This window comes from Hippocampus comes, unplaced genomic scaffold (genome assembly GCF_001891065.2).
Source record: "Hippocampus comes isolate QL1 unplaced genomic scaffold, H_comes_QL1_v1.1 scaffold118, whole genome shotgun sequence".
NCBI classification, from domain to species: domain Eukaryota; kingdom Metazoa; phylum Chordata; class Actinopteri; order Syngnathiformes; family Syngnathidae; genus Hippocampus; species Hippocampus comes.
This window is the reverse complement of record NW_017805461.1, coordinates 641125-665868: the sequence shown is the minus strand read 5'-3', so window position 1 is coordinate 665868 and position 24744 is coordinate 641125. Positions and strand designations below refer to the sequence as shown.

General features: G+C 40.9%; 2 protein-coding genes across 5 annotated transcripts; one reads left to right on the top strand and one right to left on the bottom strand.

The window, feature by feature from the left end:
* Positions 1 to 893: 893 nt before the first annotated feature.
* Positions 894 to 11448, bottom strand: rgs14b (regulator of G protein signaling 14b). Of its 3 annotated transcripts, none has more exons than XM_019874866.1 (15): positions 11299 to 11448; positions 7676 to 7697; positions 7382 to 7533; positions 7196 to 7291; positions 6821 to 6964; positions 6553 to 6729; positions 6366 to 6438; positions 6187 to 6284; positions 4897 to 5115; positions 4656 to 4729; positions 4228 to 4354; positions 3131 to 3212; positions 2430 to 2482; positions 2213 to 2303; positions 894 to 1854 (listed from the first exon to the last, which is right to left on the bottom strand). In XM_019874866.1, the coding sequence occupies exons 1-15, from the start codon at positions 11416 to 11418 to the stop codon at positions 1607 to 1609; spliced, it is 1776 nt and encodes a 591-aa protein (XP_019730425.1). In that variant the 5' UTR covers positions 11419 to 11448; the 3' UTR covers positions 894 to 1606. The 3 variants fall into 3 exon arrangements, with proteins under 3 accessions (XP_019730425.1, XP_019730426.1, XP_019730427.1); XM_019874867.1 differs by having other exon boundaries at positions 2234 to 2303; positions 11299 to 11418; XM_019874868.1 differs by lacking the exon at positions 11299 to 11448 and adding an exon at positions 9879 to 10007.
* On the top strand, positions 11405 to 20162 carry arl3l1 (ADP ribosylation factor like GTPase 3, like 1). 2 transcript variants are annotated; one of them, XM_019874870.1, is made up of 8 exons: positions 11405 to 11453; positions 15379 to 15542; positions 16462 to 16605; positions 17753 to 17869; positions 17977 to 18027; positions 19435 to 19620; positions 19727 to 19829; positions 19890 to 20162. In XM_019874870.1, exons 2-7 carry the CDS (start codon positions 15501 to 15503, stop codon positions 19772 to 19774), a joined length of 588 nt encoding a protein of 195 aa, XP_019730429.1. In that variant the 5' UTR covers positions 11405 to 11453; positions 15379 to 15500; the 3' UTR covers positions 19775 to 19829; positions 19890 to 20162. The 2 variants fall into 2 exon arrangements, with proteins under 2 accessions (XP_019730429.1, XP_019730428.1); XM_019874869.1 differs by lacking the exon at positions 11405 to 11453 and adding an exon at positions 14763 to 15136.
* Positions 20163 to 24744: the final 4582 nt, after the last annotated feature.

The window sequence follows — 24744 nt, the reverse complement described above, 5'->3', positions numbered from 1 at the left end:
AAGCAAGCACATGCAGGCTCAATGTTACACCAGCAGAACACAGTCATGTTCATGCATTTCACACAAGGTCTTGTGTATTCTTCTGTAAGACGATAAAATGCCCCCCTCCCCCCAAAAAAAGTACACAAATGTTTGAAAATGGCTGTTGTCTTCCCCAAAACACAAGGCTACAGCATCGAACTATGCTCAATTGGAAACAATAGCTTGATCATCTGAGATCAAAACTGCAAATAGCATTGTCATAGTACAGAAGGGAAATGCACAGTAGCTGAAGAGAAATCAAGCACTCACCTGCTTTGCTTCCTCTTCTCTGTACAGACGTCCAGGCGAGGAGATGCTCCTGGCGTCACTGCCGCTATGGAGTCTGTGTGAGCACACGCACGCCTTTCCCTATGCTCATTCAGAGCTCCACCGACGCACCATTCATGCATGGATAGATGGATCGGATGGAGACGCGCGCACGCGCGCGCACACACACACAAAGGGAGAACGGAGGAGAGAAAATGCCAGACACCTGGTATGCCAAACAGGATGCTCTCTGCTACTGTATGCATCTTGACAAACAGGAGGCAGATTTACAAAGTGCTTGATTAATGGAATCCTTTTGCTTGAAATTGATTGTTAAAAGCTCTATGCTGCAGTCTATTAGCGAAATAAGAAGTGAACCATAAGTGGTCCTACCAGGTGCTGTATGGGTCCATGTTCAAATTATAGTGAGAGTTCAGTTTCATTTATAGCTTTATGGATTGCACAGTTAACATCACAGGCGTTATGGGATGTGGCTGCACAGCTAAAAATAAATCCAAATTTAAGTGTCAAGCAAAGACATCACTGCAAATCAACCAACAGCTTAAAGCTGACATGCAATATGTACAGAGGAGAGAGTAGGGTTCGTATTTGACAAGATTTTAATTGTTTGGATAGTGCCTTGAGCCGTTAAAGCTGCTACTATCTATTGACTTCCTGCATTTCAACACTCAGTGATAATGAGCTTGTGAATTACAAGTTTCAGGTGGGAGCAGAGCAGGACTTTAATGTACCATCACAGCAAACAAAACACTGAAAGAAAAGCAAACAAGCAAAACAAGCAGGCAAATGAAGTCTTTTCAAAACAACAACAAAAAAAACAAACCTTAAAACACTACAGTATATCGTCTTGAAACAACATGCAATATTCAAAAACTGTGCAGTACCATGCTGATGTAGTTTACAGTTACACAACGATTATTCCTCAATGCAGTGAAGTGAAATCTCATTCAAATACAAGTGAAACAAATAGAGCCAACTGCATTATTACAAGGTGCTTTCATTTTAGCTAGATTAAAATATTTCGCATGAAACACTCTCCTTATAAAGAAGTGTAGTGTTTGTCAAATGTGTCCTCATGCCTTCTTTCTCTTCTTCCGAAAGAAGTCAAGCTTTGGTAGAAGAAGTAGCACAATGCTGCCTGAGAGCTTATTTGTCAACGGTGACTAAAAAAGTGCTACACAAAAAAAAAAAAACAAAAAAAAAAAATCAGGTGACCGCATGAGTGTTGAGAATTTTCTTTACATTTCTTATTTTTCCTCAGCGTCCCCCCCCCCATCCCACCCACACACAAGGTCTTTCATACAGATGTTTCCCGCAAATCTTTGTGTTCAGATTCAGCTGAAGCCACGGGTTGTGAGCTCTCCGTCACCTTGTCTGGTTGTGCAGTCGAAGAGGCGTTTGTGCTCGACTCTTCGGACCGCGGCTCCTTTTCCTGGTCTGCGGGTAGCTGCAGGAACAGAGGAACCTCGAGCTGCTCTTTGGTGAGTAGACCTCGCTGGTCGTCGACCCTGCAGCACTGGGCCCTCGTCAGCATGTCCAGAAGCCCTAATGTTCACATCACGCACAACCTGGCACTCACTCAAATAGCAGCGATTGAACTAGGTGTGAAAATTATTGCAACCATGAGTATGTTAAGGTTATCCATCACACTAAAGGATTCTTTTATAAACATATTACAGTCTCTTATAAATCAGGGGTGCACTTTTTTTTTTTGTCTTTAAATTAGCAGCCTGGCGCAGAAGGTGTGCGCGCCAGTCACAAGGCGCCGTGCAGCATGCCACATGTCCATTTCTCCCATGGAATAGGCATCAATCTTCCTTGGAAAGGGTGCAGATTGATAGCTGGTGTGCACCCCTGCTTATAATAACCTCACCCTTCCTACATTACTGCTAAGGAGTCCTACCATCCATGTCGGGGTTCTTACTGGGCTTTGGTGAAGTCTTTGCTTTGTCGGTCTGAGGGGACAACCGGGTATCCGGATCACCTGATCCTGCCTTGATCCAAGACAAAAGGGATGTATATTTTGTAATTGCAAAACATTGCTGGCAGGATAACATTGCCTGCGAATAGTGGGGGAACATTGTATTGCAATTCACGTTGCAAATCAGACATTGTCTCACCTGTGTGGCAAATGCAGTTCCACTGGCTCTGGTGATGTTGCTTGGGTCTCTTCCTGTTCAAATGTAAAATGTAAGTCAGTTTCTGCTGTCAGATTTGGATAAGGACAGTACTGTATTTTGGGTTGCTTTCTTGGGTGAACAATTGAAAGGCTCGTCGTGTTAAAATTGTGTTGGTTAGGAAAAAGCGCCACACTTTCTACAAGTCAGTGTTTGAGTTTGGAGGTAATGTTCAAAAAGCTGTAGAGCTGTTGCGTTAAATGGAACTTGTGATACGGCCATATAGTGTCTACGCATCTTACCAAGTGTGAGAAGTTGAACCAAGCGCCGATGATCTATAGTGAAGTCGGTGCTGGTGTATCAGCAGTAGGCAAGTGAGGGTGTTAAGTCGACATGGCATCGCGTTCAACAAACCAAATGAACTCGGACATTGTCGAGGGAAGCAGTGAAAGGCACGCGAATCAAGAGTATCACGCGAACACCGATGACTACATCGACCGTAACTCAGGAGAAAAAGTAGGACAGTTAAGAGGACGGTGAAAAGACTCTTTCAACGGTCCATTAAATAAACAAGTCAATGTACAGGAAGTGGGGAGGAGGGAACACATAGAATGTAAAATCTATCGTTAGAATTATGGATCCATAATGCTAAAGTACTTGGAGAAGTACTGTTAACAATACAGTGTTCACGTTGGCATTTATACCTCTTGCTCTGTCAAGCCGGAGCATCTTATTGGCTAGTTTGAACACCGTAGTGTTCATGTTCACAGTCTTGTCACTCCCAGCCTAAAATAACAATGGAACACGTTCAGTATTTTCAGTGCAATTATACACGTATGATAATTATCAAGTAGGTGAAAGATGTGCATCTGACAGTATTGACAATAAGGCTGGGTTTAAACGAAAAACAAGTAAACCCCCAAAAATGTTGAACAATCAGTTTTCCTTTTCATAGCCCAATAGATTTATAAAAACATAAAAATCTTTTCATTTTGTTTTTTTCCCCCCCACATAAATTGTGACTTCTTGCATCACCTGAGATCCCGTCACTATGCGAGAGTAGTGTATCAAAACAACATGGCGGAAGCATTGAAATGAGCGCCAACAAGCTTGAAGGAAGATACCTGGAACTTTCTATTTGCAGCACTGCTGAGAATGTCCTTCATATGAAAGTAAAATTGGTACTGCATGAAATCCTTAATTCAGTCAATCAAAAATTAAAGTGAATATTAAATCAAATTGGGCCCTTGTGAATCGAATCATTTTTGGAAATCTGAATCAATACCCAGCCCTAGTTGACAACAATCAATTACACTTGTCAATAGCAAATGTTAAATCAGAGATGGTTTCCCAAATATTTTTTACGCAGATTTAAAACTGCTACTTTTTTCTAGCACACCAGGTTTTGAGATATTTTCACTTTCTGTTTTTTTAGGTTTTATCTATAAAAGCTCACACAATACAGATTTTACCATGTGTTGCCATTTAATTAGAACCATGACGTTTCAAAAGAAAAAAAAATTATAACATACATATATGCGCGCGCGCACACACACACACACACACACACACACACACAAAGAGGAAAGAAACAAAAGAAAAAAACCCTCAAAAGTTACTTTCATCTCTAATTAAAAAACAAAAAATTGTCAACATTTCCTGACTGGTGTTGCCATTTTTTAAAAATGTCAAATGGTAGCAAAATGCACGAAGAACTGGAACAAACATGCCAATATCTGAAAATAACCCAAAAGTTATTAGCTCTCCAATACCACTAACTCGTGTATAAAGAAATACTTACAATGGTAACCTGGGCCTCGTGAGGCTTTAGGCTATGTTTTTGTAACACTGTGGATAGCGCATCCTGCAGTGTCTTGCTTGACTTTGCCATGATTCCACCAGTCTTTCCAGTAAATGCATTTTCCAGTCTGAAACACACACACAATCTCATCAAGAAAAAGCTAGAACATGATTTCAAAATGAGTTAAGCGAAGGTTCCAGTCACTCAAGAATTTGCCATAGACACCAGCTAGTCTAACTTCACAGTTGGCTAGAAATCATGTCAAAAGTCATTTCCAAGACAGTGTCAAGTGTTAAAACATGGACTTTCCCTCTAAAAGTGTGACAGCAGAAATGTTGCAGTGTGTGTGTGTGCGTGCGTGTACGCAAGCCTGCTAGGGTGAGAAAGAGCAAATAACGCACGGAAATGAGTCAAGAACATTGACTCACACAAACATCACCCGAAGCTCAAGCAAAACCTGCTGATCTCTCAGTACAGAGCAGTCCTGGTCCAGTGATAATGGCTGCGAGAAAACACAGACCAAAATGTGACTTTCACAGATGATGTCATTCAGACTTCATTTGGAACATGAATGAAGCATAACAAAGGAAAATTATCTCATAAAACGTGTTGTCAAGCAAATTTGTGAGACAAAATGCTTCTTTGTCATCTGAGCTGCCATGTCCTCACCTTGTCTTTGCCTTGAAGGTAAATGAAGACATCTTTTAGCGAGAAGCCTCTTTTCTCACATAGGCCGGCTAGCATCTCTCTGATGGGCTGGCCAGAAGGGGTCGGAGCCAAGGAGGCACTACCATCAGGCAGGTAGACGCAGCAATAACCGCCTTCCATCCCACAGCGTCCTCCTGAAATGCCGGCTTGCTCCGGGGAGCGAGGACACGATTGGCCATTCTAAAGAATTTTGGGCACGTGTCAATTTGTAGGGAGCCTTCTAGTAATTTACATGCCTGCTCATCCACACGGGAATAAAATTAGAACAGAGCTACTGGAAAGGCTGACACTCGCATCAGTGCTGCTTCAAGAGGAAGTCAAGTAGTTAAAAGAGGGGAAAAAATAAATCTCTACAATAATATGTTCTATGTGCCCTAACTAGTGGTGTGAACGGTATTCTGATTACATTTGCGTTTGAGGAATATGAAATCAGCAGTAAAATCCACCCATTTTAATTATCCTGAGGGGGTGGTCATTTTGCCACTTGCTGTCAACTGAAAATGGCATTATAGTGCCTCAGGCAATGACCAATCACGGCTCACTTGTTTTCTGGGCTTAGTCATGTAGGCACTGTGATGTCATTTTCAGTTGACAGCAAGTGGCAAAATGGTCACCTGCGGAAATGCTGGAATTTTGCCACGTGGCCATTTTGCCACTTTAGTCAGAGTCTGTAAATGCAATATTAATCAGAATAGAGTGCTTAGACTAGTGGAGACACATACTTATAATACACATAATTGTAGAGAAAACGTTTGACTCGACATAACTTTGCTGCTGTGAATTGGGAATTTCTCCATTGCGAGACTAATAAAGGTTATCTTATACCCTTTGAATAAATATGTCGAAGTCAGGCATGCTTTTCAAGCATAACTGCCATAAAAAAAAAACTACAAGCTGTTAAAGACCTCGATGCCTTTCTTCAAGTCCTGAGATGATATTAGTGATATTTTCAACCAAACAGACCCAGATTTTACACATTGAAAAAAAATGTTGGTTGTATTTACTCAATTTTATTTCGTTAAGTGGTTGCACAAAATAAAATCATGTAGATCATTGAACTAGATGTATTGTCCACAAAAAAAAGTAAATTTGTGTGTGAATCGAGATAAGATCATCATTTTAAAATGTATAATGTTGCAACATTTCTTTGGTCTGATGCCAGGAGCTTTTTCTAATATAAAATATGTGCCTCGGTCCGATAAAGTTTGGGAATTTAATCTTAAAGCATTCAATCGTGAAAACCGCACTGACCTCTGCTGCCCTGTAGAGGGAGTCAAGCTCCACATTACTGCTCGACTTGACAGCTTTATGCTCTCTGTAATAAAGAGAAACATTGCTGTGGGACGCATCTAAGATCAGACAGAAGAAAATATGGTTAGATCAAATTGAATGATTCGCATCAAAGTCTCATTTAGATAAAAAGATCACACCTCCCCAGGACCCTCTTTTTTGTCGCGGTTTGATGCTCTTGCCGGCTGGAAAAGTGCCTTCCTCTGTCTTGCTCTGTTTGAAACAGTAATGACCTCATTAAAAGGCTATTAAAACTTACATCCCGGATCACTTTTGCAAACCAATTCACTGACTTTTGATTTATCTTCTTTCCCTGCCTGGCGCTACCTTTTTGTCACTTAAGTTCGGGCTTCGACTGGCCACATCCTCCCAGGAGACCGTGCGAAAAGGTTCTGCAGAGAGCGGAGGTAAACGTTTGCCTTCTACACTTGCCAAAGTGCAGCTTTGGTAGAGAGGAGAGCGCACAAATCGTCTGTAGCTGTCCATCTTCATCAACTTAAATATCTGGCACGCACCAAGGCAAAACGAAATCAACAAAAAGTTAAGCAACGTTCTAATTGACACTTGGCAATGTGTAAATGTCATTTAAACGGACCTGTGCTTGAGCCTTGTCAAACATATCAAGAGTTGGGTGGTCCAAGTCTTTTTCATCTTTTTTGGCCGTGTCATCGATGTTGACAGAGTGGGGAGCACTTTCAGACAAGTACGCTTCATAGATGGAGCGAGCTCTCACCTTCAGCTACAAATACATCAGACAGACAAAACACACACACACACACACACACACACACACACACACACACACACACACACACACACACACACACACTACATCTTGGATAGTGCACTGTTATGAGTGCAAATTGTGTTTTTCAAACTAGAATCAAGGTTTTCCATTTGGTTCACTGCAACCTGATCCTCAGACCAATCCAATGTCATCGGCATAAAAGGGAGGGAAAGCATGTCTTACCTCCTCCAATGATGTAGTAGCTGGGATCTTCTTGAACTTTTCACACGCTTGCCAGAACAATATGTTCTCTGCACTCACCTCCGATTTCAGAAAGGCCTGCGACAAGTAGACACAGGACAATTTGCTGGAGGTGCACGCCTACCTGGTGAGAGGAAAACCTCCATTTGCTTATGTGTTGCAACCCACTGTAAAGTAATTGACTCCACTGGGGTCTTCCAACAGCTTCTCAAAGGAGACAGCCCAGCTTAGCACACTGTTAGCCGGGCAAGCCTCTCCGCCCGGGGTCCCAGGGAGGCTGGAGCTGCTGCCTGTACTGCTCCGTGCAGCCATATTCAACTCTGCACACAACAGCGTAGCACGCACACACACCCATTTACCAGAAAGGATAAGCACAACAACAAAAAGAGGTTGAATCAGATATGTTCTTGTATCGTGCATCGACTTGTTCCACTCTGCTATTAGCAGGCACTTCAGGCTCACCTCCGTCTGAGACTGCAAGGCTCTGTTAAAAGAAAGTGAAAGTTGATTTAGACAGGACAAGACTTGGGTGGCACTAGACAAAAAAAAAAAAAAAAAAAAAAAAAAAATTCAAAGTTGATATCCATTTCAGAAATCAAATTGGGTTTAGGGTGTTGATTTTGGTACTCTGTGGGTGTTTTTTTTTGGGCTCTCAAGAGTGATTCTTTTCAAAGAAATATCAACAAAGATACGAAGGGTTCAAATACATACACATTTGCATTGTTTGTGAAAAGAAGTCTTTTTCTGGTCCACTTTCAAGACAAAACATTTTATTTTAATGTAATGAAGCAATTAAGAGGCCAGTTTTGCAGGGGGTGTGGGGGGGATAATTGAGAAGGTCTTTCACAGAAGGTGTTTGATGTCATTTCATCACAAAACCAGACAACTCCAACAAAATAATTTAGTTCAAAAAGAGACAAGTCACCAATACTCACATACAGTATTACACTTCAATGTATGCCTTGTGAATATAATCCAGCTACAATCTCTTCAACTAACCCTTAACATTAATATAACCTTTAAACAGGGAGAGAAAATTCATGTTGAGTGCAGAATTTCCACTTTGTTGCCGCTATCCTCAAGATCCTGTCGACCCATTTGATTGCGACCAACAATCGGCAAAAGCTTCCTCATAGAATTTGCGGACCTGATCACGAATTTCATGACGTTATCTTTTTCGAACCGTTTCATGCAATTATGATTTCATGTTCACTTTCGAGCACAATCAAGCTATTACAGAAAAGCTAATGGGAAATAACGGGTGCAGACATGACTGAGGAAGTATGTGACATAACGTTCATGCCATTAAGTGAATGGGCTCGTGACTGGCTGGAATGGAGAGGACGGTAGAAAGAGGTGCCAGATATGGACAAAAATATATATCCCGACAACGATACAGCATTTTTCCGTAAAATTCCACGACATAGACAACTGATGGAAATGATCTTTCTGCTAAATCTGGTGCAAGCATCTTTTCATGTGTTTAGATATTGATTAGTGTATGTCCATTGTCCATAGTCTAAATAGTTACAATCCATAATATTCCATTATATCGATGATAGACATTAAATATTGTATCTAAGATATATCGCACAGCAAGAGTTGCATCAAAATGGAAACGGCATTCCCCCCACAACTAAAACCTTACATTCTTTATAAATGTCTTGCGGTTTTGCAGGGTTAGGAAATGCACCATGGAACATTGCCGTGATAGGAAATCTGCAAGTAGGTGTGGCTCTATTTTTGTCAAAATGATGCTCGACTGCTTGAACTCTTCATATGCTGTGCGAGTTAAGCAGACCAAAGGAGCAAGACAAATATTGTCTACGGGAAAGAAATATATGTAACGCAAACAACAAAACCCCTGGAAGAGACTATGCTTGATGTTAGATGCTCTACTGTGACACATGTTTACATTTTAAACTGAAATCATATTCGAGGTCCCACCAGTCAGTTCTAGATGCTATTCGGAGATTATGTTAAAAACACAAGCAGATTTAGAAGTGCAAAACCATGTTAAATGTTTTTGTTTAATTTACAGGAGCAACAAACGGAGGGAAGTGCGCAGGAAGTGGTTGTGACACTGATGGTTGGCTCTCATTCAGCTTTTGGAACTGGAGACGCCCTCAAGATGAGAACAAACTCAAGCTCACAGTGACAACATTCATTTCGCAGTGACAGCAACGGTGGAAATCTCTTACAGGAGTCCAGCAAAGCATTTTCTTGAGCACATCAAAAGGCATCAGTGCTTGAAATGAGCCCAAAACAACACATTTTCTGCACTGCCAATGACAGGAACAGTCACATCACACAAAATGACAAGCGCCGAGTGTAAATTTCCACGAATAAAAACGAACACATCCAGGTTTTTTCCATTACAAAAGTACACCATCAGTCATGATCTCACACAGCCTACACACGACAGATTGGCAAATAGGCCCTGTGTGGTTTCTCACTCTCTATTTTTAGTACCTGTAGCAATAGAAACTGCCCAACAGACGCTTTCACACTCATGTTCTGAGCATTTATGTCACTTTAATAACATCCAAATCATTCAATATGGACATATGGGGGGGCTCCTTAGATCCCCCTTTTAATATGAAAGACCCTACTAACCGAATCAAACTTGAAACAAAAATACAAATTGTTAGTCTTACGAACTCACCATGTGGCCAACAGGAATCCCTCGAGAATTACAATTTTTTGCCATTTTAACCAAGACACCACACTTCGATGCCCAAGTACGATGCGATGCCCACAGTGCCTGAAGACACAATAAAGGCTTCCACCGAAACACACCAAACCTCTTCACTTGGGTTACCCTGGTCACTTCCTGCCTGGAAGTCTTGCCATAGCAACAGGCCACAAAAGAGGAAGTAAAGTCACTATGATCACATCAAACTGTTCTCAAGCAACATCTTGAGAAACAAACTAAAAGGCAAAGTGTGCTGCTAATGAACATCGGACTCCCTTGAAGCAACCAAAACCATCACAAAACCACTCAATGTGTTTATTTTTAATTAGTTTGCCACTTGTAGTAGTTGTATTATTTCTCTCCTGGGAAATTATTGAAACTCCATTTTCCTGATGTTCATTAATTTAAGATGCGAGTAAGAATAAAATGGGTTTCATCATTGAAGCAAAAGTATTTGGCATGTTTTAAATTGGTCAAATAAATCCCTTGTTTATATTTAACTGCTTATCAAAACATTTTCTGCTGTGACTAATACTGCAACACGTCTTTCATAAAGGGGTTCACCATTTAAGCTATGGGTTGGCAAAGTACTGCCCTGGGACCACATTTGGCCCGCTCCATTTTTTGGCACATTTGCCTTTAATATTTCTTTTATTTGATTTGCTGTGAAGCCCTGGATACTCACCGCTCAAATTATCCATTGATTGAACCTATCTTCCGTTATCTGCTGCTAACCTTGGCTTCTCAGCGTTTGTGGTCTATTTTTTTTGTGCTCCTGCAAAAGTCATGAATTGCTTTTTTGGCATCTGATGGTATCGTTTGTGTTAATTCATTGATTGTGTTTTTGATGTCTTGTTTCCTTCGGGATCCTTTAATGCACCTTATTCAAAATCAAAAGTTAAAGAACAACTATGTTCCTGCTTCTCTCCCAATGGATATAATATACTGAACTTTTCTTTTACAATTTGCCCATATTCCCTACCATCAATTAAGATGTGTAAATGCCAAAAAGCGAATGCAATGACTCATACACTAGCACGAATCAACTCAACAGTATCAGTAGTGCAATATTAGTGCACACGTTAGTTTGTCTTTGACTGCTGTCAGGTCACTTTGTGCTGCATGTCTAGGCTAGTTTGCTAACCAATACGATGGATAGCCCGCCGCGTCAAGCAGGGTTTGTGTTGAAAAAATAAATACTGTACTGAATATATAGTCATTGATGCAACATAGGGTTACATTAGATGGTGTGCATTGCATTTGATTCATTTAAAAAAGTATGCGCATGCACACACATTTATAGAGTACATAAATAATATGTCCAAGGTCCACTGAATATTTTTTTTTTCCTCCTCTGTCGTGTTTCATTCTGTTTCATTCATCGTCTTACCTTGTCACTGGCCATTTCTGTTCCTACCGCTCGCCACTTGTCATATCTTCTGAACCGCTTGTGAGCCATAACCTTGGCCAGGTGGGAGAAGCGTTGATAAAGGCCCTTGAAAGCAACCATGCTGCGTCTGAGTGGAAACCGAAGAGAACTGACAGGTATGAAGTGATTGACAGCTTTTGATTCTCCTCATTGTCACTAATCACACCTGACATGCGCACAAGGGTGTTGCGGCAGGTGGGACAGGATCGCTTGATTGGCGGTGCAAATGTTAGCTACCAAGGCCTGGATAACAAGTCTGTTGTTTTTACATTGTTTGAGGTTTAAAATGCCCCAATATTTGATCTGGGTGCTTAAGTGGTCCAAAATGTGTTTGTTTGTCAATGCATAATGTTTATGCACTATCAGTTATTGCCATAAACTGATGGTAGCTGAAGCTGTAGCACAGGTAGTTTTTAAATTAAAATAAATTTTAGAAGGGGACAACATTTTGTGCTCAAAGGCAGAAATACATTTTCAAAATAGACAGAAAGTCAGGACAAGGGGGAAAAAAAGTTCAAACAGTAGATTTTTTTTTTTTAGAATTCATTCACATGTTCTTTGTTATTTTAGGATGAATTTAATTGTAACTAGTCATCACTCAATTATTGAATAGATTTATTTTACCAACACTGTTAATTTTAAGTACATTTTGTTTTGTTTGTTATTATTTTGATGCAGCAGGTTGAAAAGGTGGTTAGCACATCTGCTTCACAGCTCTGAAGTCAATGTTTCGAATTTGCGCCTAACCCTTCCTGTGTAAAATGTAGGAGAGTTTTTGATGCCAAGAACATTAAAAAGGTAGATCTTGAGTCTGCCAAGAAAAAAAAATTATGAGCACATTTTTGGAACACTTGGTTGCTATATCTCAACTTTGACCTGTATGTTTTCCTGTGGGTGTGTGTTTTTCCCCTGAGGTTGTGTTTAGCGTTACGGACCTAAACTAATAGCTAACTAGTATACTCCCTCATCACTATTTTGTGGAAGGCAGTTTCGAGATTAAAAAAAGGCTTGAGAAAAGATAAAAGTAGGGTCAACTTATTTCACATTGCTTAATTGTCTGAGACACAATTGCCCCTTTAGGGCTGTTACATTCAAATGAATTCCTTGTGTACCCTTGACATTTACATACCACATGACTTTTACATCCACCTTTTACACCTTTTTTGGCCTTGAAAGGCGCAAACAGCGGAGTTTAGTAATAAGCCCCATGGCTGACATTTGTGTGAATTGTCAATGTCAGGCTGTACCCTGAAAAGCAGCCGTGCTCTACTGGGTATTGTGCAAATAAATATTGCGTGGGAGGTACATGCATGACCCGATTAAAATAATACAGAATATTGCTGCTCCAATGTTGCAATTCATGATTCATTTGTGTGTGCAAAGGCAGCATTTGGCACTGCGGGCTGCTTCTACTTCATGGTAAATTTCCCTTGTGGCTTCCGCTGAATCAAGTATCTATCTAACTTCAGGATTTACATCTTTAGACTTTTTTTTATTTCGTACTTCCCCCTCTGTGCTAACAAAATACAACTCACCAACAAAACAGCAATAATGAATTCCCGTTCCTTGCAATGACTCCCAACACAAATCAAAAAAAAAAAAAGGTTTCATAATAATTCATCCTGCTGCTATTCAAATCGGGCCAAATGTGAATTTGGATCTGGATCAATGTTTTTCAGCTGTTCTGTTGCGAGAGGCAAAGTAAAGCAGCACATCAGCCTTTACACCCGCAGCAAAGTCAATCAATTTTAACGTCGTGCATGTCCGTCTACGTGTGCGTAACTGTGGAGGCTGGAAGGAGAACTGGAGTGATGAGCACATTAAAAAGATGCCTTCAAAAGGCAATGCACTCTGATGGTTTCCGGTGGCAGTTATGAGTCTTTGCCACTTGGTGTCGCTGTTAGCGGCAAGAAGATTGCTTGATCGTGCTGGAAAAAGAGGGTGGTTGAGATTTGAAGCACGAAGCTCAGAGTCAGAAACGTCTAGTTGACATGTAAAGTCCTACATCCTTCAAAATACAGTAAACGATTGAAAGGTTTACTGTCAAAAACAAAAAAGAAACAAGAAAGCTCTAAAAAGCAAAACATGTCAGAGTACAGAGTTGGACATGAAGTGATGATGACAAATGTAATTTCCATTATCCACGGGCGGCAGGCCATCTGTCACTCGTCCTTCCTTGTGCAAGGCAAGGCTACCGAGCATCTGGCGTCTAATACACAATTTAGTCAATTTAGACACAAGAAATGCTATTGATCAAAGTGTAATTGAAAGCAAATATGACAAATCACATTATTTTTAGTATATATGACCCGTCCTCTGGCACTTGTATATGCTGAAGCAAACATATAGGGAAGGAGGTACAGGGCAAGCCATGGTGGTCCAGCTCCTTTCACACTGAGGCAGTTTTCATCGAGAAGAGCAGCTGTCCGACAAAGGCTCAACATTTAACCCAAAAAAGGGAAAATAATTATTTTTATTTTCTCATATTTATATGCTGATTGATGATTAATTCGGATCTGACTTTGAACATTTGTATATCAAATCAATCACTAAAACAGCCTTTTACCAGGTGAAAAACAGAGCCAGATGGAAGGGTTGCATCCTCCAAACAGATCAGGAGAACCTGATGCATGCTTTTATCTCCAGTAGATTATTGTTATTGTCTTCTGAGGGGATTCTTTCAAAAGAGAACAGCTGCAGCTCATTTAGAGCACTGCAGTATGGGTTCTGACCAGAACAAACAGACGAAAACATATTACTCCAGTCCTAAACGCTTTACACTGGCTCACAGTCAAAGTTCTGCTACTGGTCTATAATTCACGGAATGGTTAAGAAATGCTAATTACACATAAACCCAGTGCGATTCCGAGGTCAGTAAACTTCGGTCATTTATTGGGGCCCAGAGTTCAAAGCAAACATGGTGAATCAGCCGATAGCTGTTTTGCTGCATGCAACTGAAATAAGCTGCCAACAGACCCGAAGTCGGCCTATGATCACCTATGATTGAAGGCTTTTAAAGCATTTGTTTTATTTGCCCTGTCATCGCCTGATGACCAGTGCAGGGCTTAGCTCGCTTCTCCAAAGTCATCCGAGATAGTCTGGACTCATGCGCCTGATGAGGACAAGAGTAAAATAGATGGATGGATGGATTTTATCAGGATTGACTTATTTGTAAGTGCTGTATCTAATTCTAATTGCACAAGTGCTGATATTGCAAATTAAAGAAAAAAATATATACTGGAATCCTGAAGACACAGTATTAGTGAGTACTGCAAGTACCTACTGTAGCTTAGGTGTTGGTGAACGCTTTCAGCACCATTTGCACAGCACCGTTCAAACCATTGTGCAACATAGCACCGGCCACTCCCACTGAGCACAAAGCTTGTGTAGTTGAGCAAAAGAGCCTCGAAATGTTTTAATCCGGACACAGAACAGGCGTGCTGAGACTAATCCCACTGAATGCCCTGCTCACAGGAAGGCTCCATAACAGACACCGAGCGGCTTTAGACAGGCAGCCGTGGAAAAGATACGCGATCAGCTCCTCTACCGGAGAGGATTGGATGCGCGAATGGGTTATGAGTCGATGCGCCTGCTCAGGAATACATTCAAGGATATAATCCTTTTGAGATTTAAAAGTGTTTCACTCCGTGCATACTGTCATTCCTCATCTTTGCTTTTCTGCATTAGCAGCATTCCGCCCTCAGCCATATGGCAGACTGTCCCAACTGGGTGATAATGTGCATGTGTGTGAATGTTGACTAGGTTCCTCTTGTAGCAGGTGGCTCAGGAGATAATCCAGGTAAAGCCACTGCAAAGGTGGAGATGGAGGGATGGCTTGAGGAAGGGGGTGGGCGGATGGATAGAGTGAGTGGCCTTTGTATGGACTTCTTGGGCTAATTCTGGCCTCCTAATCCTGCTCCCGTTCGCCCTCCTCTTCTTCCTGCTTGCCATCTCCACACTTTTGGGTTGGTGCGACCGATGGCTAGGTAGACTCAAGCATCAAGCACGCACACCCTTAACCTTAACGGGTTCTCTGAGCAGGAAGAGGGTGAAAAAAGAGGCTGCGTGAATCATTGTTGCTAGCTATCCTGGACCGCGCATGAGTGCGCCTCAGTGGAGAATGTAGCATCGGCCCTCCAGTCGAGCCAAGGATACGCGCCGCCATGGGAGAAGCTCAGAAGAGTAGTGGTGTGATCCAACCCCAGGTTAGCCATCATTTTTCATTTCTTAATTTTGTTGTTGTTTCGTTGTTGATTCTTTTGGATAAACAGAATGTTGTGTATTTTGCTATATTTCTTGATTCAGCATCTGTTTATACTGCATAGGTTATTTTATTGGATAAAAAGAAAGCTCAAGATGATACTTTTATTTCCTCCCGTTATGCAATTTAACATACCATAATTTAAAGCGACAGTGCCTCAGTTTTAGTAGCTCCGTGTTCTGTTTGGCGCACCTTGATGGAGGCTAATCACGTTACATTGTGCATCATTAAGTGAACGGAGACACTATTCTAAATAAAGCCTGAGATTACGTCTTACAAAACAGTGCTCAGATGATGTGTGAGCTATGTGTGTCATGGGAGCTTTGACTTTGACTTTTGTCCGATTTCAGGATGGTTAGTGCATAGCTAGGTCTACTTTTCTTTATTTAAGTGTCCAGTATGGCTTAAATCTCGTAAGGTTTTCGGAATTAACAGTCCCATTTTGCGTGAGAAAATGACATATCATGACACATAAAAATGTCACAAAAAGTAGGAATAGTGAAATGATAATGATCCTGCTTACTCAAACATTTTGTAACCCATTGTGAAATCTGGGGCTGTTTAATTCAACTGTTCTGCGTAGGTACTGGCGTAGATATATATACAAATGTTTTTGTCATTGATGATCTCCTTCAACCCAATATTGTGCCAAGGCACTCTGATTGGGAATCATGGTTGTAAGTTAATGTTTAAGCAGACAAACGCAGTTCGAAAAAAAATCTAATCCACCCTGTTTTCATTCATTGCTTCAATATGAATATTTGATTGTTGTTTATCGATACTATCCTGTTTGTATCACTTGCCATGCACAAACATTCCACGCAGCATCTGAAAGGCCTCCCCTGCCCGTCTTGTTCATGCAGGGCTTACTCTCCGTCATTGAGAAACTAAAAGGAAACAGTGAGCAGGAAGTGCGAATAGTTCTTCTGGGTTTGGACAATGCCGGCAAGACCACGCTGCTCAAGAGCCTCGCCTCTGAAGATGTCAACACCATCACACCCACGCAGGTGGTGTGACACATGCTGTAATCTGACCACTAGGACACAGTATGAACGCTTTAAGCGGCCACTAGAATATGACCACCTAGCATATGGTGTCGTACGAATGTGTGATTTAGGACTAAAGGTCCTACCGAAGTTTGTTGCATGAAATTTGACATGCGCTTCACTTAGAAAAATCTACAGCCGATGTACTCATCAGGTACCAAGCTAATCTCTTAGCTTCTGTCCGCATGTCATATGGTTTGCAGTTGACATGACCGACTCAACATAATCTGCCTTGACGTGTAATTACAGTACAGCAACACTCATCGAAGCATTACAGTTAACCCGATGACATAATCTAATGTGGTTTCAGGTGTTGCTTTTCAAAAATCCACATTTGGATTTGAAAAATTTCTGCGAGTTCATTCTCAAAACAGAGCATTATTTGTTAAACTGTTGGTATGTACAGTAGTTAGTTACCTTGTTGGATTCTGAAGGAAATATTATGCACTATCATAAGTAGCGGTTACAATCACTCAAGTAAGAAAGCCTACACGGTGTGGTTCAAATCAGTTAAAAAGCCATTTTAAAAGATGTAATTGTCAAACTGATGTTCTTTCCCAGTACCGTACAGAAGTTTTAAATGGAGGATCTAATTAGGTGCAAACAGATGGACCAGTGCACTCTCCCACGCAAAGTAATGATTTTATTCAGATGACTTTTGACCTTCTAATGAATGTGCAACAAATTAATTGGCCATATGGGTTGAATATGCCAATATAAGCACACACTGTTACTGTGTGAGTGCGTCTGGTTCTTTATTATTCAGGGTGGATATTGAGTCGTAAACAAAATCAGATTTCAGGTCAAGTTTCGACAGCTGAACACAGAAGTGTTGTCTTCTCAGATCTGTTCATTAGTTGTTCGACAACGTCAGTCGTGAGCGTTACAATACAATACAATACATCCTCATTTATAGCGTTGCTGCAAAAATGCTGTCAATTAACACAGTGAGCGTTCTGGTAAATCCCTTGTCATATTCCTGCTGACACACAAACATCGTGTGATGCTTTTTGAACTTGATGCCGGCATTCGTGTGTTCCAGCACGTTGGCCTTTGAATGTAAACTAAGCCAAGATCATCATAAATCCAGTGTTGTCTCTCTTTTCAGGGATTCAACATCAAGAGCGTTGCCTCTCACGGGATGAAGCTCAACGTGTGGGATATCGGAGGGCAGAGGAAAATCAGACCTTTCTGGAAAAAGTATCTGGAGAACACTGATCTGTTGGTAAGTGATCACCAAATAGTACGCAAGTGATCATGACAAGCTACTGTCGCTAACATGCAAATAGAGCAATGATCAAAACAAAAAATTTCTACATTTTTTTCTTTCAGATTTATGTTATTGACAGTGCAGACAAAAAGCGATTTGAAGAAACTGGACTGGTGAGTTTGATTCTGAACTAAATTATGTTCTTGCTAAATGACAGGCACATTGCAACAATGTCTCATCTGACTCTGTTTTTTTTTTTCCTGTTTATTTTTTTTAAGAAATCACAACAAACTGCACAATTAAGTTGCCTAACAAGCAATTTAGTTACAAAGCAGGATTGGAAGTGTACTCAAATATTTTTAAACATGATCACAGCAAGGGATGTTGAAGCCTTGCATACTTCCTTTTACTAAAATCCTCAAAACAGTCTCGAATTTCGATTTCGATATGCATTACACTCACCACCAGCCACTTCATTATAGTTACTCATATACAATTTAATGAGATCCATTCATTCCAACAGCTGCACATAGCATGGGAAACAGCTCTCAGTATGATCCACTTCAGGTCTACACCACTACAAATTAACATTAAATTTACTTGTTTATCTGAAAATGTGGAAATTGAATGCACCGTAATCTTATCAGTCAGTGGTTTCAATGCGAGAGCATTTCTAAACTGTGAAAGATGCAAGTTGTCCAGTGGCTTATCAGGACTATATGTGTATTTATGAGTAGAAATAAAGTAGGTATTTGCAAAGCTGTGTGGCTCGACTACAACTGGAGACGCATACAGTATGTGGGTGAAAATTATAATTATAATAATCGCATTTAAAAGCGTCACAGTGGAGAAATTCACTTCCAACAGCAAAAGGCAGCGCAAGAGATTTAGAATGCACACAATATAATGAAAAAGAAGCATTGCTAAATAACCACATGTGTATGTGTGTGTGTGAGAGAAAGAGAGAGAGAGAGAGAGAGAGAGAGAGAGAGAGAGAGAGAGAGAGAGAGAGAGAAGGGTCTTTACTTAGTCTAGAGGATTAACCGGTAAGTAAAAACAGCAACAACCTTGTGTAACACGAGGTTGTTGCTGTTTTTGCACCAAATACCAAAATTATACTTATCTACAAATGCCGTTGATTTTCTACCATTTATGAGCATACAGCAGTTGATTCTTGGTTTTTAGTAACTTAGTTGTTGAGAAGCACAGTGCAGAGATTCAAGGTTCAATTCCAGCTGCGGCCTGCCTGTGTGGAGTATGCATGTTCTCCCCCGGTCCTGCGTGGGTTTTCTCCTATTTTCTGCTGCTAGTACTGATCCCAGCAAGCACAACACCAAGATTTTCCTCTCCTGGGGCTTACGGGCGGTTTGACCGAAATGGGAGGGGGCTGAGAAAACCATCAGTTTTCATGATTTGACTTATTTTTTTTTTAATGGTTCTTGTTTTTTTCAGTAAAAGCAAGGTATGCATGTTCAATATTCAGGGTTTTAACTACCGGTAGTTAGGCCTTAGCATATTCAACAACAACAAAAAACAAAGGGCAATGGCAAAATCTTTCACCACTTCTTGTTTGACCGCAGGAGTTATCCGAGCTGATAGATGAGGAGAACCTGAAGGGCGTTCCGGTGCTCATCTTTGCTAATAAGCAAGATTTGGCCACAGCATCACCGGCCAGCGAGATCGCCGAGGGACTCAACCTTCATACATACAGAGACCGCGAGTGGCAGATTCAGGCCTGCTCGGCCGTGTCTGGAGAAGGAGTTCAGGTTAGCTCGGAACGTTGGCTTCCTTTGGCTATACGTATCTCCTCTTAGAAAGCTTGATGAGAGTGCGCCTGAAAGGTTGCAAACTGCTGTTTTGCTTCTCCAACAGGACGGGATGAACTGGATTTGCAACAACATCATGAATAAGAAGAAGTGAGCCCAAACGACATGAAGCAGACAGCTAGCATCATTATCATATCACAACACACACACACACACACACACACACACACACACACACACACACACACACACACACACACACACACATGCGCACTCACACAACAGATGTGAATAATTTGTTTTTGTCATGCTATTAGTGTTTTAGGCTATGATAAGTAAGTTAGGTTTCTGCAGTGTTTATCAATGCGGAATGTTTCTGCCCCCTCATCCATCAAATCCTTGTCTGGTGATCCTGTGAAACTATGTAAACTTTGCTTAAATGTGTTAGAACCGTTGCTGTCGGTAACATTCATACTGTAGTTCGGTGTGGGTGCAATGTGTCTTTTGGAAATTTTTGACAATAAAATTTTTCGCCCATCTTTTCTTCTCTCATTTTCATTTCTTGTTAGTCTGAAATATTCTTCGTCTTAAATGATGAGACGTGTGGCACAATATCATCCATCCAGCCATCGCTTGTTTTGCTTATCCTCATTGGAGTCGTGGTGAGCTTTAGCCTATCCCTGCTGACTTTGGGCAAGCAGCAGTATGCACCCTCAACTGGTTGACAGGCAATCGCAGGACACAAATAAACAAACATCCTTTCACTCGCACTTTCGCACCAGCTTTTGGAATGTGGCAGGAAGCCGGGTAAAACACATGAAAGCATGAGGCAAATGTACAAACTCCACACAGGAGGAAGCCCAGAGCCTGGATTCCAATCCCTCACCTCAAAACTGTGAGGCGGATCTTTTGATATTTGTAGGTTTGAAGGAATGAATAAAAAGTGTTTCTATCATTTTGGGTTACCTATTTATTTACATGAGAGGGTCAAGTATATGTGGTATATTAGAAGAAGCTCTCGGGATGATTCAGTGCATTTCTACAACACTACAAACCACAAGCACAATAACAAACCTGCTGTTATCAGTGTAAATTAAAACTGAACCCAATTTTTTTTAGGTTGTGTTCAATTCGAATTCCTTCCTATTTACGTTCATACATCTAATAGCAAGCAGGCGTACATGTTTTCATCATAACGAAACTAGAACTACTTCCCGCTTCTGTGTCAAAGAACGATGGCAATGCAACATCATTGCAGTCTGTGGGACCGAGATGTAAATGACACAGCCAGCTTCCAATAGCTACGAGAACTAAGCGAAAAAAAAAAGTAGGCGAGCGAGGAAGGTGGCATATTTGTGAGTGGATTAGCTTGTTTCCAGCTGCTGATCTGTCAACCAAAATAGCATTTCGCAGCCAAGATTGAAGAACAATGATTACACTTTTTGTTTTGACTGGCAGAGGAGCACCTCCTCTTCTAAGTTCGGAGCAAAATAAAATTCATTGATGCGTCTATAAGAATGTCTTAGTGGTGCATATGAATGAAATACATTTCAGTAGTGCGCATAACAGCTTTTCAATTTTGTGTGAGAGTGTTTTGGTGGTGTGTATGACAACATTTCAGGATTGGAATGGGAGCATTTCAGTCGTGTAGATTAGAGTGCCTGTGTAATGTGAAAAAGAAAAAAAAGCAGTGTGTATGAGTGAAAAAATATTCTGTAGTTTGTATGAGAGCATCATAGGACTGGGTACGAGTGAGAAAATCAGTAGGGCGCTTAAGAGCATTTTAGTAGCGTGTCATTTTATGAGTGTGTTTGAGAAATAACCCTAAATGATGTCCCTCATGTCTCTTCATACAAAATTGTCCTTCACAAGCATGAGGGAACTTCAGGGTCATTCTCCTTCACTTTCATTGCTCAAATCTGAGGAGGAATTGTTCAAAACACTTTCTCAGCCTTCACTTGTTTATCCTTGACAAATATGTCCTTAGGTTCATCCTGCTGTTTTTTGTTTTGTTTTGTTTTGTTTTGTTTTGTTTTGTTTTGTTTTGTTTTGTTTTCGTCACGTTACCATACAGTAGATTTGTGGTTAGGTTTGACCGTGCTGTTTGCTGAAACTTCCATCTCGCTGTCGGAGCTCAAATTTAATGGATCTTTTGTTGCAATCATGGGGAGATGTAATGAGACATCTGAAAGCAGTTGAACACCTCATCACTTTGTTGGCTTGTCTCCAGATGAAGTACCGGTAATTGCTTCTTTTTTGGAGTCTTGATATGTGAATGGAGAGGATGGGGGGCTTTTTGTTACACATTCTGGCACAAAATGCTCCATGGCAACACAAAGTAGAAGCAATCCTTGAACGTTCCCTAGCCGTGGTTAACGGTTGAAATTGTATACATTCTATGTGTCACCTCTAACCCAAAGCCAGCTAGGTTAGGCAAGCCATACAGAAAATGGATGGATGGCTGAAAGCCCCCGAATCAAAGTGTGATGTCACATTGTCACATGAGTTTCCATGGCAACCCTCCTTGTTATTCTCCATCGAGCGTCCTCTCTCCTCCAAGCATTCCCTGTGCCACCTTCTTTCCTTTTGCACGTCGGTCACTTAGTCGTAGCTGCTCTCCTCAAAAGAAGAACACCTGACATACTGGATCAAAACGCACACACTGGTAAGAACAAAAGACAGCCTGTGCTCATTTGATTTTAAATAGATTGTACATCGCCTTATGTATGCTGAGCAATGTCAGTGAATGGTACGTATTCAACAGGCAATTTTATTTTTGCTGAAGGACTCTCGTCATGTCACAAGTCTCTCACCCGCCGCCCACAGTCACCGCACCAGGCAGTCTCAACGCCACGCAGATGACCTTTCGCCCCCAGACTGCAGCTACGCAGCTTCCCTGGGAGGCGGTGCACATGCAAGCGCACACGATTGTGATTGTGGTGATTTTTTGCGCCGTCTGCCTCCTGCTCCTCCTGGCGTTCTTCTACACGTTCTGCTTTCACTGCTCCATCATGTTGACCTCAACAGACTCCCACAGCGGCGGGAGGAGCAGCCCAGATCGAGAGGACGCCACCTTTAAGTGCACCTCGACTGAAGGCCTGTCAATTGAGAATCACATCTGACTGGCAATACACGATTGCGATTAATGGCATATACATGATATGCCACACTGAGCAGTGTGGGATTTTTTAAAACACACAAGAGTCAGATGCTAAATCACATCATTAGTTATGACTGCGTAATATCTCCCTGTAGTGCATGGACAGCTAAAATGAAAAAAAAAGTTAAATTTTTTAATGTACTTCATGTAAAATCTTTTTGCACATTCGTTAATTTTTAAATTTATTTAATTTATATTATATAATACAATATATAATATATTAGAGAAATTATTTAATTTTAATTAATTTTTTTTTTTTAAGTTTTTGAAGTCCAACATGGCGCCTGAGTAGGCAGCCATCGGCAAGTGTTCTCATGAGCCTTGCTTTTTTGTGTTGTTTTGTAATGGGCAGCATTTTACACAGCTCCGCTTTGTTCAACATAGAGATTGGTGCTGTTGGACGGTCTGCGGCTGGATGGATGCAAGGCTTGAGGAGCCAACGATGAGAAGAAAGGAGCGTCAGTGCAGAGTGCCGATGCATATGTCGAACTGAAAGTCGCGGCTTGGAGTTGAAGCGGACAACGTGAGATGTGAGCCAATCTCTTTTCGTCAATGGACGCTACAGCTATGTGTTTGCTTTCAAAACTTAGCTTGTAGCAGACGTGTGCACATTTTCAGCATGAGGTCTCTAATCCACTGGTGAAAGGACTCTTTGATCCTCTCCTCTTTCATCTATAACTGCTTCAAACAACAAAGCGTATATAGGAAAAGTGATTAAGATTGTACGACTGTCTGTGTCTTATGTATTGTGTTGTGTTATTTTGTTATTTTGACTTCAAGATGGCGCCGCAAGAGTGGCTGCCTTTCCAGCAGCTCCTCTATTTTGTTCTTCTACTTCTTCCTTTCGTAACTTTGCTGCTGTGAATTGGGATTTTCTCCATTGCGAGATGAATAAAGGATTTCTTATCTTATCTTATCTTAATTGTATTTGAACCTTTCGCAGGGTCAAATGACCTGAAATAAATATTTAATCATGTATAAATAAGTAAAAATAAATATTTTCCATGTCTCATTATTTCCCGAATGTATTTCAGTGGTGTTATTAAGGCTTATATTTTGTTTACATTGGGTTGCAAACATTACATTACGTTGTGCTACATAACATTATTTTGTGTGGCGTTATACAACGTTACCTTGCAGTACAGTACGTTGTGTTACACTGCAATGTGTTAAGCAACATTGCATTACAGGTTTCGCAACATTGTGTTCCTCCACATTGTGGTGCGCTACGTAGCATTGCTCTATCGTGCATTATGCCACTTTAGACGACCGGTACACTACTTTGTGTGCTATGGTATATTACACTGCGTTGTTACACAACCCTACATTACACTACGTTGTGTTAGGCAACATGGCATGACGCTACGTTGCATTATGCTACATGGCACTATGCTAGATTGCATAATGCTATCTAGCATAGTGCCATGTAGCATAATTTTTTGTGGTACACTAATATGCCTGACATTACTTGGCGGTATGCTGTGTTATGATATGATGTCTTGTGTTTCACTACAGTTTATGATGTTATGCTATATTATGTTACACTATGCTGCTACACTGTTGCGCTACCTTGTGTTTCGCTATTTTGCATTAATTTTGCATTGCACAACAATGTTTTTCATTGTGTGCTATAATGTGTGACACTATTATGCTACACGATTATAATACCAGGTTGCCTCACACAAAGTTGTGTTATGACGCATTAGCTACATTGCATTACATTAAATAGCTTTTAACTTTTTTTTTTCAAACAGACACTTTTGTTTGCAATTTCAACAGAGGAAGTAGACATCCATGAGGGTGTCCAGCGAGGTACTGATCATTGTAGTGTTTCTCCTCACTCTGCAATGTCAATTGCCTACATACTTTTTACATTTTTCTGACATTACATCGTTGCCATACAATAGCTTTTAGGAGTGTACACTGCAAAATCTGGAGTGGCAAAATAAACAATAACAAACAGA

What these genes read in the sequence shown, in the direction of transcription:
- arl3l1 (XM_019874870.1), top strand. Translation starts at nt 15,501, where the DNA reads ATGGGAGAAGCTCAGAAGAGTAGTGGTGTGATCCAACCCCAG. An exon ending in TGGAGAACACTGATCTGTTG is followed by an intron (nt 17,870 to 17,976) that starts GTAAGTGATCAC and finishes TTTTTCTTTCAG; the next exon opens with ATTTATGTTATTGACAGTGC. An exon ending in TGTCTGGAGAAGGAGTTCAG is followed by an intron (nt 19,621 to 19,726) that starts GTTAGCTCGGAA and finishes CTTCTCCAACAG; the next exon opens with GACGGGATGAACTGGATTTG.
- rgs14b (XM_019874866.1), bottom strand. Translation starts at nt 11,418, where the DNA reads ATGGTTGCTTTCAAGGGCCTTTATCAACGCTTCTCCCACCTGGCCAAG. An exon ending in AAAAAGAGGGTCCTGGGGAG is followed by an intron (nt 6,285 to 6,365) that starts GTGTGATCTTTT and finishes GTCTGATCTTAG; the next exon opens with ATGCGTCCCACAGCAATGTT. An exon ending in CCCTCTACAGGGCAGCAGAG is followed by an intron (nt 5,116 to 6,186) that starts GTCAGTGCGGTT and finishes AAAATTCTTTAG; the next exon opens with AATGGCCAATCGTGTCCTCG.